This window comes from Carassius auratus, chromosome 47, assembly GCF_003368295.1.
Source record: "Carassius auratus strain Wakin chromosome 47, ASM336829v1, whole genome shotgun sequence".
Lineage (NCBI taxonomy): Eukaryota > Metazoa > Chordata > Actinopteri > Cypriniformes > Cyprinidae > Carassius > Carassius auratus.
Window position 1 is genome coordinate 4,606,840 of NC_039289.1, and position 14,869 is coordinate 4,621,708.

Consider the following 14,869-nt stretch of genomic DNA (forward strand, 5'->3'; position numbering starts at 1 on the left):
CACATCTAAAAAATAAAAACCTAAAAAAAAAAAAAAAAAAAAGTGTTATGAGCATTTTATACAATATATGCTCTTACAACCTTAACGTTAAGCTGAATGAGTTACCGCACGACAAAAATGTAACCAACAACTACCTTGACTATCATAATTCAGTGAACACATTGAACTCACGTACAGTGTTTAATGGCAAGTTTCGTTATTTTATTATTGGAATGTCCTAATTCTATTGTCCTCACAAGGTATAAATACCCTGAACATCCAATATTGACACGTTTCACAGTGAAGACATGTTTTGAGCCTCTGGGGTTACTGACAGAGAGACCAGAGGAAATCACGTACAGTAGTGAATTAAAGCTCAACGGTGGGAAAGACGTTACAGCTACAGGCCGAGAAAATAAGGTGGTGAAAGTTTCACAACAATTTTACAGTATATACACCCACTAAAATCAATACAAGTTATTCAGATATCATCAAAAAGAGATACTGATGTGGTGTTAAAATCTATAAACAATAAGCCTAGGCCAAAAATATTACAGAACATCTGGCACAAAAAAACAAATACAACTTACGGCTCATCAAAAACTAGTTCTGAAATTAAATTACCTCCTCTGGCCCAGAGGAAGACCAGTAGGTAGTTGTGCATGGTTTTCACTTCAGAAAAAATCTGCTGACCATCAGAGGATATGAGAATGAAACTTACGGCAAAACTAAGCTGCCGTTCTCGAACTTAATACACAGATAGCAGATTTAATGAAATATGTTTTATATCCGTAAAATTATTTGTAAGGGTTACTAAGGGAACACATGGTTTAGTGTTAAAATGAAACCTTGCAATACATACAATGAAAACTGCCCACCTTGAATGGAATGCGTTTTAACCTGCAAAAGCGTCTTCAAGTAGAATAATGAGAGACCGATATATCGGACTGATCCAACAACCAATATTTGACCATTTTAGCTACATGAAAAGGCGGTACTTTTAATAGAAAGAAAGACATCCAAATATTAGATTTTATAGAATTGTTTTATTTTTAATTTATGGAGCAAAGTTCAGTAATCCTGTAAGGGATTTTCTATCTATCGATATACACACAAAGTGTAATATTTTATGAAAATGATATAATAATAATGATAAAAATGTATAATTAATAATAATTAGTATACATAATAATATAAAATTAATAAATAATAATTTTCTTTAGAAATATTAACATTTCTTTATATTATTTAAACATATATTACTAATACTACTGGCTCCACATTCAGGTAATCTGAATTTTATACATAATTACAGAACTTTGCTCCATAAATTATGTTATAATCCTATTAGTTAATTCATTAGTATTATTATATGTAATTTTCTTAAATATATTAACACAACTTGCTCCAAAAAAGTACATAATTTATAATTTTCTGAATTTTCTGAATTTACTCTAATTAGTATAGAAATGGACAAGAACACTTTAAAATTAAGTTTTACTGGATCATAAAAATAATTACTATAGTTAATTAAGTAAGGATACATTTCAATATCGTTAACTGAACACAGATTTGATGCAAATTGGACTAATTATGTAGTTAAACATTTATTTAAGTGAAATCATAGCATGGCCATATCGGTCTCATATCGGTCCGCCATTACACCAGACGCATACAAACTTGATTTGACACAGGTTTACACAATATATTTTTCATTTTTTGGTATTAATGTTATCTAATGTAGAGTTCTATCCCATGCTAATGTGTTTTGTATGATATAACAAGCTCTGGGAAAGGATCTAACCAGTCGGTCTACTCTCGTGTTTGTTTGTGAGGGTTACGTTTTCCTGCACTTCTGCAGATCAATCCTGAACACACAAAATCTGTGGATCTGCACTATGACGTGGGTGTAAATGTGAACGTGAAAATTAGATTACATCACTGGGACCAACAGCTACATGAAGAGTGAACCTTTTCAATTCTAGGCTGAAAAATATCGGCCAACTCGTCCTCGATCACCTGAAATCCGCTGACTTTCAGTTTCTCCCTCCAGAAGAGCTGGATTACTTCAAATGGCTTTCATTTCAAAAAGTGCTGGACAGGAGCGGTCAAAAGTACGGTGCTCTTCTGAGGTCGGACGGGTCAGCGAGGGACCACTTCCTTTATGGAGGCGAGGGCAGAATGGATGCGGACGTGCAGCCTGTTCTCGAAGTCGTACCCGGCGTAGTTCTCCTGCAAGCGAAGCTAGTCACCACCTGAACTCAATTTACTGACGTATTCAAGATAACAATCGCTGATGTCTTACAGTCTTACCTTGGCCTGAAGCAGCAATGATCTTCCTCTACTCAGGGTCTTAGAAAGGAAAAAAAAATTGAAATTATTGAAAAGATAAATAAATAAATCAATCAAGTATATGTTAAGAAATAGTAAAACAAAATTAAATAAATAGATTTAATAAATACAATGCCCCACAACTCTATTTTAATATAATTCCACAATATTTTATTAAAATAGTTTAAATTTTATATCCTGAACCCCTAATATCTATAACTGAAAATAATATTTATTAAAAAAGATCACAAATTAATTATTAAAAATACTGTATAAATAAATAATTGTTTATAAATTAGCAATATTTACATATACTTAAATGATATATGTTAATTATAGAATTGTATATGTTTATAATTAAGCTAAAACAAACTCATAATTAATTTAAAAATGAATTGTGTATTATATGTATGTATATAAACAGATATATATATAATATTAATCAATTATAGTTATTATGGTTTTGTTTATATAAACTAAAATGCAAACTCAGAACTTCAATTTTAAAATAATTGTGTATTGTGTGTTGTCTGTATATACTTATGCAGATATATTTATAATTGTAGTTTATATTTATATATAATATAATATTTACATTTAAAAACTCATATATATGATAAAACAATTAACATAAAAAAAAATAAACTATTAGAAAATGCTAAAACTTTCACATAATTATTTAAATAATACTATACATTTAATTCATTTGTCTATTAAAAATTACAATACACTATTAAATATACTAAGAAATAAAATAATATATAATACAAACACAATTTGTAACAACATGACCTCCATTTAATGGAATAAATTTTCACTATATTTTAATAAAATTCTACATGTTTAATTGATAATATGTAAGCACCACACTTTTTGAGATGTATATGGTGTTGGTGTGATTATTGTCATTATTATTCATACTAAATGGCTCCAAAAGAAATGTTACATCATTTCTAGAGCAAAGTAATGTCTTTCTATATGTTAATCCTTGCAATGGTATTTTCCGCATAAAATGTATAATACACTTCAATGCAAATGTTTTCTAAAAGACTGTTTGTAATGAACGTAAAGAGTTGGGGAATTTTAAACAAAGTCCACTGGAAGCTGACGAATCAATATTTAAACCCAGTGCCTTTAATTTGAGAATAAAGGGATTGTGAAATCGCTTCACCTCTGGTTTAGCCAGTAACACACAGCCCATCTCATAGCAGCAATAGGGCTGCACATAGCTGTTTGTCTGACGGCCGTATTCATCCTGCACCGCCAGCTGGAACGACTGAACAATCACACAGAATCAGTATCAAACACAGTATGTGAGAGGATAGAACTTAAACATTATTAATGTGCTATATTCTGCATTTTGTAGCATTTATGCTCTGAAATATGTTTTTTTTAAATGTACTATTATGCGACATTTTGCACTGTTACTGTACCTTTAAGAGAAGTATAAGTAAGTGACTTTAGTTTGCTTTATGAGACTGAACAAACCTGAACAGCGTCTTTAATATTCCCAAGACATTTATGAATGGCCCCAAGCAGCAGGTGTTTTAGGCCCAGGCTTGACTGCTCGTCCAGCCCCTGTAGCACTGAACACAGCATCAAGATCAGGGTTAACACCAGGGAACAGAGGCGCTCAGAGCTGACAGACGGGACACTGCTCTTTACCTTGATTCATAAGCTGGAGTTTGGAGGAAGAGCAGTTTAGAAGAGCTTTCCATAAGTACAGCACCTCCACAACACCCAGAATGCACAGCTCTCGCGTAAGGGAGACTTTCCTCAGCATCTCTGCCTAGCGACACAAACAGAGCAGAGGAAAATGCATGATACATTTATTTAAAAATAACAAATAATAAATAATCAGGTTTAGAAATGTAATATAGTTACATTATTAATATTATTTCTCTAATTCGTAGTTATGTACATATAAAATAAGACTTTTTAATCATTAAATATTTTTGTATTATGAATTCTAATCACCATAAATGTATGCATGATATATATATATATATATATATATATAGATGGATAGATGGATATATTTTTAGATTTATATTTTATATATTCATTATGCGTAATTTATTATTAATAGAAAAATTACTATTTTGTATTATAAAAAGAAACACATTTATATATAATGAATTATACATTAAAATACAGATAAAAATAGTTTATACATTTATTACATTACAATAACTAGAGTTAGGAGTTAAAATCATAGAGAAAACAAACTTGAACGCAATACTTCAAGTGTCAAAAAAAATAACAAATCAATTTTACTTATTTCTTAATACGAATATAATAGAAAACGAAGTAAAAATGGTATAGAAATTCCAAATTTCCATAAGCAAAATTTGTATATTACAACTTCAAATTGATGTGTGTATATTATAGAAATCATGAGTTTAATTTAAAACCATAATTGCAAAGAACTGAATTATTAGGTAACTCACTCTTTTCAGTGCAAACTGCTCGATCTGATTGTTCTTGCGTTTGAAAAGCCTCTGGACATCTTGGAAAACAGCTTTGGCTCCCTCTAGATCACCAGAAGCCCCCTGACATACTTTGGGTTGAGATGTGAAAAGGTTTGATTAAAACAGATATTTTACATTTGACAGAGAGTTTGACGGAGAACAGAAGCGGACCTCCAGTGAGGTAAGCGTAGTAACACTGAGACCAGCGGGATTCATTCTTCAGCCGCTCAAACGACCTGAAGGCGTCTTCAAAGTTCATCTCGATCATGCTGCACCAGCCTGAGAATCCACAGCACATGCAACAACAAATCACACACTGCATTAGAAATCGGCTGGGACGTTGTGCATATAGTTAACTGCATACGTTTCTCTAATTCAAACAAACTGGACTAAATATTTAATAAATAAGAGTAAGACAATAAGACGATTTCAGATTTGTACCGATTTCATAGAGGCACACGTGTTGGATTTCTCTTTGGTCTGAGGCAAATTCCAGGGCATCCTGAAATGACGTCAGCGCACTGTTGATTTGGCACTGAAAAAGAAAAAATAGATTAATTATGTATGTATATACATGACTAAATAGATATATATAAATCTAAATTATATTTATACATTTTAATTTTTTATTTATAATATATCAATAATTTATATGAATTCTTATTTATGCTTATTTAAAATATCATTTATTACATGTTGTCTAATAGTTGATTACTTTTTATGATACATTTTACATATGTTTATATTAGTATTTTCTAATAATCATTATAAGCTCACATTTTAGTTTATGTACATAAACATTATAATAAAAATTGTACACATATTAAACACAATATAATAAATATTAGATATATTGCAACAACTACTGTTAATATTACTGTAATATTTCCTTATAACACTAGAACAACAATGTTAATGCGGATGAGTATGTATATAAACACATAAAACAAACAAATGAATATTGTTTAGAATATATTTATAATACATTTTGAGTAACAGTGTTAATATATATATTTTTTAAGTAAGTTATCATTTTAATAATATAATAATTTTATGTTCCTGTGCGCCAATTTAAGTCGGTACGCATGAATCATTTGTTTTTCTCTAGTGTAATGTAAATTACCGTACACATTAGCCACTGTATAATTTGTATTGGAGATGACTGATATTAATGGTTGGCTCTGGATGCCTTCCATTGCATCTAACACACCCACTACATGAAGAAAGTCATTGTGGTGGTTGGCGAAGTAATTAAATATCAGTGAAGCATAAACCGCATTATTATTTCAGTGAATGAATTATGCCAAACAATTATCAAGCACCAAGCTTCTGCTCTGGTTTCATGCCACTAATGTGAAATCCCTACAAACCCACCTCTAATCTCTGCACCCGTCCCCTAAAGAAGATGAAGAGAGAGGAGTTTGGGTAAACAATCGCCTTCTTCTGCAGAATGGCTTTGGCTTCCAGGAGCCCGGCTTGCGAGTCAGAGCCGTCCAGAGCAAAGAAGGGCTGCACCACGGTGTGATACCACAAAAGAGCCAAACTGAGAGAGAAAAGAATGCAAAGATCCATTAAATAACACGTTTATTAGTTGTGTTTGTTTACAGATTGCTTGTGTACAAAGTGCTACAGCAGCACCGATTAGAAAAAAGCAGCATCTATCCAACAGAAGAACAAATTTGGGAGGGTTTTGCCCCGGGCTGGATTAAGTATGCTTAAATTCATCTCTATTATTAGAGCTGCTGTGCAATCTGTCAGCCTCTGGAAATCAACTACTGAGAACAATGTGTCTAAAGTAAGCTGAAAGAGCGCTTACGAATGACGCAATTAAAATTACACTTAAAAAAATAAACAATTCACAATTAACTAGATATTTACATTTTATGAAGGAAATATGAATGATGTTTGACTGTACTGAATTTGATGTAATGCTATAGTGTTCTGGATGGTTGCTCTAAGATAGATGCCACCAAATATGGCGCAAATTCCATCTTTAACATGAGTATACCTTTTTTTGGGCCATTTTAAAAGTCTAACAATCAGGGGTTAGTCTAAACCCACTTGACAGCTGGACAGATTTGCATATGAAAAATTCCCCCTCACCACGGGATTCGAACCTACAACCTTGTGATTTAAAGTCTGTAGCTCTACTGACAATCAGGGGTTAGTCTAAACCCACTTGACAGCTGGACAGTTTTGCATATGAAAAATTCCCGCTCACCACGGGATTCGAACCTACAACCTTGTGATTTAAAGTATGTAGCTCTACTGACAATCAGGGGTTAGTCTAAACCCACTTGACAGCTGGACAGATTTGCATATGAAAAATTCCCGCTCACCATGGGATTCGAACCTACAACCTTGTGATTTAAAGTCTGTAGCTCTACTGACAATCAGGGGTTAGTCTAAACCCACTTGACAGCTGGACAGTTTTGCACATGAAAAATTCCCGCTCACCACGAGGTGCGAACCTACAACCTTGTGATTTAAAGTCTGTAGCTCTACTGATTGAGCTAGCTGAACAAAATTCTAATTTTTCACTTCTTTATGACACGTTTAATAGTTATAGATGAGTCTGTGGTAGCATTTGCTTGCACATACTCACATGACCTTTCCATCTAATGCCTTTTATCTCTAATTGTGACCTTTTAGATGCCATCAATTATGTAACCCCAGTGTGAAACCAACAGCATGTGCTCGCAAACAAATTCACGTCACTGCACAGTACATCAGAAGTGAGGGATTTTCTTCTAGTGTATGAGCGCTAAACATTTCTGCAAATGCTCATAATTAAGTATACACTAATGAGAGAATCATATCAAAGGCTGGATTAACATTGCTAAGGTGCAAAAAAAAAAAAAAAAAAACTTACGTTGCGAGTGGCGCCTTCATATCTTTGCTCTCGCTGGCACATGCTAAGGAGTCGAGACCTTGCTGACGGTCTCCAGGGAAGCCCAGCAGGTTGATGATCTTGAGCAGGTGTGGAGGCACCATCGAAATACACAAGTGAAAGAGCCCATAGCCGAAGCTGACCGAACCCTTCAGACGGTCCAGAACCTCTTCTGTTACCCGGCCGCCGCTCTCGCCTGAGGTGTTGTGATTGGCCTGATCGGAGGCCAGCGCCCCCTGCTGGTCGGAGGAGCGTCGGCGGCAGGCTTCCTGCAGCTGGCTGATGTCGCTGTAGCATTTGTTGTACATTTTCCAGGCCTTGCGGAGGATCCAGCCTCCTTTGATGTATGCTGAGGGGTGATAGGTCATAATAATAACATTAAATGAAAGAATGTTAGAACTTTAGAACGTAATGTTCTATAGCATGATTGAGCCATTTCATATTTTTTATGACATGCTGAATCGTTTTAGATAATCTAAATTTGTGTATACTTAAAATATAAAAAAATTTAAATTTAAGTAAAAATATATTAAATATATACACTAAATTAAAATAATATTTTCAAATACAAATATAAAATTAAAGAAATTCTATAATATACAATTAAAAAAAATACAAAAATAAATCGCATGATTAAGCATTTTAAAATTTTTGTTGACCAGCTGAGTTGTTTTTAATAATCCACATTTGTGCATACTTAAAGTCATTAAAGATAATTTAAAATGAATTAAAATCTAAATTTGCTTAATATTCATTTTCAAATAAAAATATTCACATTTAAGAAATTTAAATATACAATAAAAATAAAAACAAAAAAGTTAAGTAAATGCATGATTGAGCCTTTCAAAAGTTTTGGTGACAAGCTGAATCATTATAATAACCCAAATTTGTGTTTGCATTAAATAAATATATAACAAATTTTTTTCAAATGAAAACATCAAATTACAGATTATTGCATGATAAGAAGAGGAATAGTTTTTAATAATCCAATAATTTGTGTATTCCTATATTAATAAAGTAAATAAAAATAATCAAATTTTTCATAACATTCATTATTATTAATATTTATAGCATTTTGATTAATATTTAATAATTTAAAATGAAAGAAATTCAATAATACAAAAAAAAAATCTAATAACAATAATGATAAAATAAAAATATAAAATATAAAAAAATACTAATATTTCAAGTTAGTTTACACCCCCCCCCCCCCCACAACAACAAAATTACATTCAAATGACGCAAACTCTGTTCTAAGGTAAAATGTAAACATGCGGAATCCACCTGAGAGTTCCTGTTTGACGAACGACAGCACGGCGAGATAAACCTGACAGTCAGCCACGATGATCTGTCTCTGAAGACGATCCACAATCTCCACTCCTGCTCTCTGCGAGTCCATCTGCAGCCAATTTAAAAACCAAGAAGTTAATGTGAGGAATCTGGCAAACAGACTCCGTACGTCCTGTCGCCTCACACTCATGCAAACACACTCACGCTCTTCTTGATCTTGTTGCGGATGGTCTCGATGACGCCGGCGTTGTCGCTCTCGCAAAGCTTTTCAGTAGTTTTCAGATCATCGCTGGCCACCTGCATCTTCTCCTCCTCGAATGTCATCATGGCGTTCTATGATCAGACAAATATTAGGGCTGCATGATATTGGAAAACTGACTTTGTAAGCAATATACAGTATATATTGCAATATGAAAAACACAAGATTTTTTACCAGATTAATTCAATATCTATATTAGGAAATAATTAATCATTTCAGAATGAGTGGGTGATTTTGTTGCGAAATGCATCTGCATGGAAAATAAAAATAATAAGAAAAATGTTCTTTTACTCCAAGGATTTTTTGGAAGTCTGAACCATCCTTTTAGGGCTGGACAATTTTGGATTTTTTTTTTTTTTTTTTTTGTTTACGATCAATTTAATAGGGGGAAAAAACTATTTTATTGTGATTATTATTAAAATGTAAAATAAATATTGATGTATACTTGTACTGTCAAATCTTAATTCAAATATTGAATAAAAAATAAAAAAAAACATGAAAAGTGCCAGCTTACAACTGTAGCACTGGATTCCTTTCTATAACAATACTTTCATAAAACATGACAAAAAATGGTAACAACATTCATGGAATTCAGATGCAAAATACAGAACAGATGGGAAACAAACGTTCCTAGCAGAGAAAACACAACGAGCCATCAATACTCAATGGCTATTATTTCTGCACAATGTAATTATATCTTCTATATTATGCCATTAGTACAATGTGTCTATTATTAGCTAAAGCTAAACCATGGCAACTACACTAGTGCTAAACAATAAGCCAGACGCCTCTGAAGGGCTTTTGGGAAAGTAACCCCTCACATTAGCGCTGACTAGCATCGGTCATGCCAAACGACATCATGCTGACATCACGACTCTCATCCTGGGGCACCGACCTTGACATAAGAGGTTGTGACGGGGTCCGTTCCTCAACTTGTGATGAGAAACCAAGGGTGCATTCGGACAGTATACTGAACACTGCGCAGTTTTAACTAAACACCTCCAACTATTTCTTAATATAGAATGTAAACAGTGCTTATAAAAAACAATAAACATTCTCCTTTTGGGTTTTACATGCATAAGCACTGAAAACATACTATATACTGCAGAAATAGTGTGCTATGCACACATTACTATTATTACATTAAAGGCACTAAAATATTTTTTTTTAAAAAGATTAATTGTAAAAATGATTTGCTATTCTCCCATAAAATACACAATTTCAATTCAGAGAAAAATTATCCTTTAAAAATAAACTTAAAAACATATATATATATATATTTTTTTTTTTTTTTTTTTTATTATACATTTTTAAAATGAGTTTTTTCCCTGAAGTGAATTTTTATTTTATTCTTAATTTTATTTCATAGGAAAATAGTTTGTAAAAAGTTTGTTTTCAATTTTTATAGAATATTTTTCCATAAGTTCAATTGTATTTTATTGCTATTTATTTTATTGTTTATTTATTTATAAAGAAAATACTTTATTTTCTCATATAAAGCAACAAAATAAAATAAATACCCATTAAAATAAAATTCACTTCAGGGAAATCAATATTTGATTAAATATAATAAAATAGAATATAATTTTAAAAAACACTTGTAATTCTCCTATCAAATGAAGCAACAATAAATAAATAAATAAACAAATGTATAAATGTAACTTCTGGAAAAACAATATTCTATAAATATGTGGAATACCTTTTTAAAAAATGGCTATGCATAAAGTAAAATTTCACTTCATGGAAAAAATATCCTATAAAAATGTCTATTAAAAAATAAACTCTTGCTTTTCTCCTCTAAAGTAAATAAATAAATATCTTATAAAAATTATTTGCTATTATGAACATCTCCGTTCTCCGAACATCTTTTTCTGGTCAATATTTCACTTCCTGTCCTCTCACTTCTATTTAAAGGCTAGGATGAAAGGAGAGCGGTGCTGCAGGAAACAGGACAGCAGCTGGACTACGAATGAGAGCATTTGCTGACTGTGTAACAGAACAGATATAACAGAGATGGACTAGTAACGATGGGCTGATGTCAAACTAATTACACAAGAAAACGACCTTGGGCTGCCCCGCTGATGTTCCCACTTCAGCTATTGGTGTTGTTCTTCCCAGCATGTCACTGTTAACCAAAAGGTCACTTGCCCCAGTAAATAGAGTTCTAAGGGCTAATGGTAAAAGTAGCTTGGTGGCTGAAGTTGTGGGCAAGTATGGGTATAGATTCAAACCTTAAATAGAGTTTCATGAACTGCTGAGGCACTTTCAGTTCTCTAGAAAGCTGTTCTCGTGTCAAATGTACTGGAAGTACTAACTATCATTTAACAGAGTTTACATACCAAGAAGCTGACGAAACTGGCACCGAAGCTCATCAGCGGACTGTGGGTCCTGCAGACAGAACAAGGAATCATGGGATACAAGTTTAGGAAAAAACTAACTTATATTCCAGAAAAAAAAAAGAAAAATTCAGAGATGTAAATATTTTTTTTAAGCTGTTAGCTGAAGGCAAAAAAAATTACCTTAATATTTAATGAATATATAAATAAATATTATCAAATTAATCATTATATATTATAATTTAGTGTTATAATACATCGTTAGATATTTAATATATACATAAAATATTTAAAATTAAAATGAATCTAAAAATTGAATACATCTTTGTGTAAGTTATGTAACTCTGTTCAACTTCACACCTGCTCTTTAGATCATATTTTGCATTAAACAATTAATTACTGACATATAAAGACAAAGCACTAAGTGATTAATGGCAAAAAGAATTATTTTGGGCTGGAGTATCCCTTTAAGTAGCAATTTCCTCAGGTATATAAATCCTCAGGTTTCACGTATGAATTTGTAACTCTTTGTCTCTTCAGTTTAGTGCAATACATTTGTTTTAAAGGAAAAAATATATAATTTTAATTACTGTTATTCATCTGTCCTTTCCACTGGATTTTCCAGGTGACTCTTTTATTTCTCTCTCTCTAATCTCGTATAATGCACAATATAATCTCTGTGTGTTTCTATAATGATTATTGTGCACAGTTTGCACCCTTGCCTAAGGCACCATGGACCAGGCAAACAGCCATTCATCTGTTTACCCGTCATTATACTCATCTGTTGTCTATGGTCTCACGAGAAGGTTATTCAAGGTCAGAAGAATTAGGAACAATTCCCATTATTTCTGCTGCGAGACCAATCAAATATGTTGGATGAACTATTTTACAGCATACAATTAACGTAACGTGATGTTTAAACGTATCGAAACTCAGTATCCAACCTAAAATCACCATTTTGGCATGTTCCACAATATACAGTTATCACCTCATTGAAATAAGCGGTTTTAAATATTTACCAGCGTTATTTCACAATCATTGAGTAATTGCAGTTTTATTCATATTTTGTGTGCATCTTTATATTTTCCCATTTTTATTTTCGCTAGTTTTAGTAATCTTTTTGCGTTTAAAAATATATATTTATATCATTTTTGTTAATTTTTAATTCAGTTTTCGCTTCTTTTTTTTGTAAATATTGAAACTGAAACTTAAGTTTTCTTTTCTTTTATTCGAGTTCATGTTTAAGTAGCGTTTTTTGGTGGTTTTTACTTTGATTTACTGATTCAAGGATTAGTTCACTTCCAGTATAAAAACTTCCTTATGATTTACTCACCCCCATGTCATCCAAGATGTTCACGTCTTTCCGTCTTGAGGAAAACATTCCAGGATTTTTCTCCATATAGTGGACTTCAGTGGTGCTCAACGGATTGAAGGTTCAAAATGCAGTTTTAGTGCAGCTTCAAAGGGCTCTACACGATCCCAGCGGGGAATAAGGGTCTTATCTAGCAAAACGCTTTGTCATTTAAAAAAAAAAAAAAAGTGGAATCACATTGGAAAGTTTGTGTACCCAAAGTCAGCTCTTCATCTGTGTTCTTCGGTTCATAAAGGTAGGGTAGGGGGAAAACTTATTTTCTCCTCTAACTTCAAAATTTTCCAACATTGTTGTTTTAGCTTTTTTTGAAAAGTGCATTTGAATTTCCAAGTTCGCTTTGTAAACGCTTAGTCTGTATTTCCATGAATGACCTTTGCAACGTGACTACGTAATGCATGAAGTCGATCTAGTGCCAGATGAGCATTTGTGGTGAAAAAGTATATACATTATATAAATTATCAAACAATTTAGCTCGATAAGACCATTATTCCTCGGCTGGGATCGTGTAGAGCCCTTTGAAGGGACCTTCAGCCCATCGGCCCCCAGTGAAGTCCAGTATACGGAGAAATAAAGACATAAACATCTTGGATGACATGGGGGTGAGAAAATGATCAGGAAATTCTTATTTTGGAAGTGAACTAATCCTTGAATTCAACCAGCTTTTAACAGTCACGTTACATTCAACCCTGTTACCTTATTTAAGGTCAGAGTATATCATCAAAAACATAATAGTTATTATATGCTACTGCTAGTCCCTCTGCAAACTAACATTTTGTCCCGAAATAGCTAGATCAATCAGTTACTTATTCTGACACTTATATATATATTTACCATTAATATACAATTATATATTACATGCCATATATATATATATATATATATATATAGCTTCCGTTTATGCGAAAAAAAGAAAGAAAAAAAAAAGAAGCCAATTTTATATTATAGCTACAAAATTTTAAACTCCTAGATGCGCGTGAATGTTACCGGTATCTCCGGAAGAGCTCGTCGCTTTCTCTGAAGCCATTGTTGAGCAGCATATTGATGCCCTGAAACGCCAGCTCGGCGTCATCTATCTGCTCGGCTTTCTCTTCAACCTGCTGCTGTGATGAATCCGGGCCTGCCATCCTCTCGGTTTACTCTTTTAAAGGCCAAAAAAACTCGTTCTTCTGTAAATAAACCGCAGAGAAACAGTCGGGTTGTTTAGCGCTGAATACACAACCGTCGGCGCGGCGCCGTGCAAAGTCAAATGATCTTTCCCTTACCGATGGCCAGCTGCAGATCACTGGTGAAAACTGTCTGGAGAGTTTCGATCCCTTCCGTGTCTGATCTGCGGTGCTAAGATGTTTTCAGATCCGCAATCGTCCCCTCCATCAGGCTGCCGTGAGCTGTGAAATATCAGCTGGCTGCTCATATATCAGCAGCATCGCGCGTTACGCAATATTAAAGACAGAAACGGAGCAGTGGCGTTATCGTCCCTTATCCGCTTCTCATTCACTCTAGTGAGGTGTTATAGGTGACAGAGCCGATTCTGCTTTCAAACTGAAGCTTGACAGCTTCCTCTTGACTGTAACACGCCCTGTGCCTCCAACCAGGAAGCGACTTTCACATTAACCCTTGAAGCTTCTCTGGTTTCAGCAGTAGGGATTTGAATTCATCATGAGTCGAATCTTATGAATCGATTCTCAAATTGATTCGTTCATTGATTGGTTCGCTATGGCAGTGGCGAAGCGAGTACCGCTTGAACAAGGTACTCTATGATGGATTAGTTGACGACGACGTAAGTGCATCAGGAGAAATTTCATCTGAACTGTTTCTGGTTGGTTGTTTCGAGGGTCCCATAGAGCTTTTGAATTTGGGAGTTATCTCTCTCTGTCGCCTACTGTTTAAGATACATATTCGGAAACAGTTGTTTTACTCGGATTTAAAAAAAATTAATCTGAT

At 33.3% G+C, this 14,869-nt stretch overlaps 1 protein-coding gene across 1 annotated transcript; it reads right to left on the reverse strand.

Annotated features, from left to right (window-relative positions):
- Positions 1–174: 174 nt before the first annotated feature.
- LOC113064851 (tetratricopeptide repeat protein 39C-like) lies at positions 175–14,543 on the reverse strand. The gene is made up of 15 exons (XM_026235814.1): positions 14,191–14,543; positions 13,913–14,094; positions 11,560–11,608; positions 9,166–9,294; positions 8,956–9,070; positions 7,654–8,020; positions 6,156–6,324; positions 5,223–5,316; positions 4,953–5,060; positions 4,761–4,870; positions 3,976–4,099; positions 3,799–3,896; positions 3,482–3,586; positions 2,293–2,331; positions 175–2,211 (listed from the first exon to the last, which is right to left on the reverse strand). Exons 2-15 carry the CDS (start codon positions 14,050–14,052, stop codon positions 2,122–2,124), a joined length of 1,737 nt encoding a protein of 578 aa, XP_026091599.1. The 5' UTR covers positions 14,053–14,094; positions 14,191–14,543; the 3' UTR covers positions 175–2,121.
- Positions 14,544–14,869: the final 326 nt, after the last annotated feature.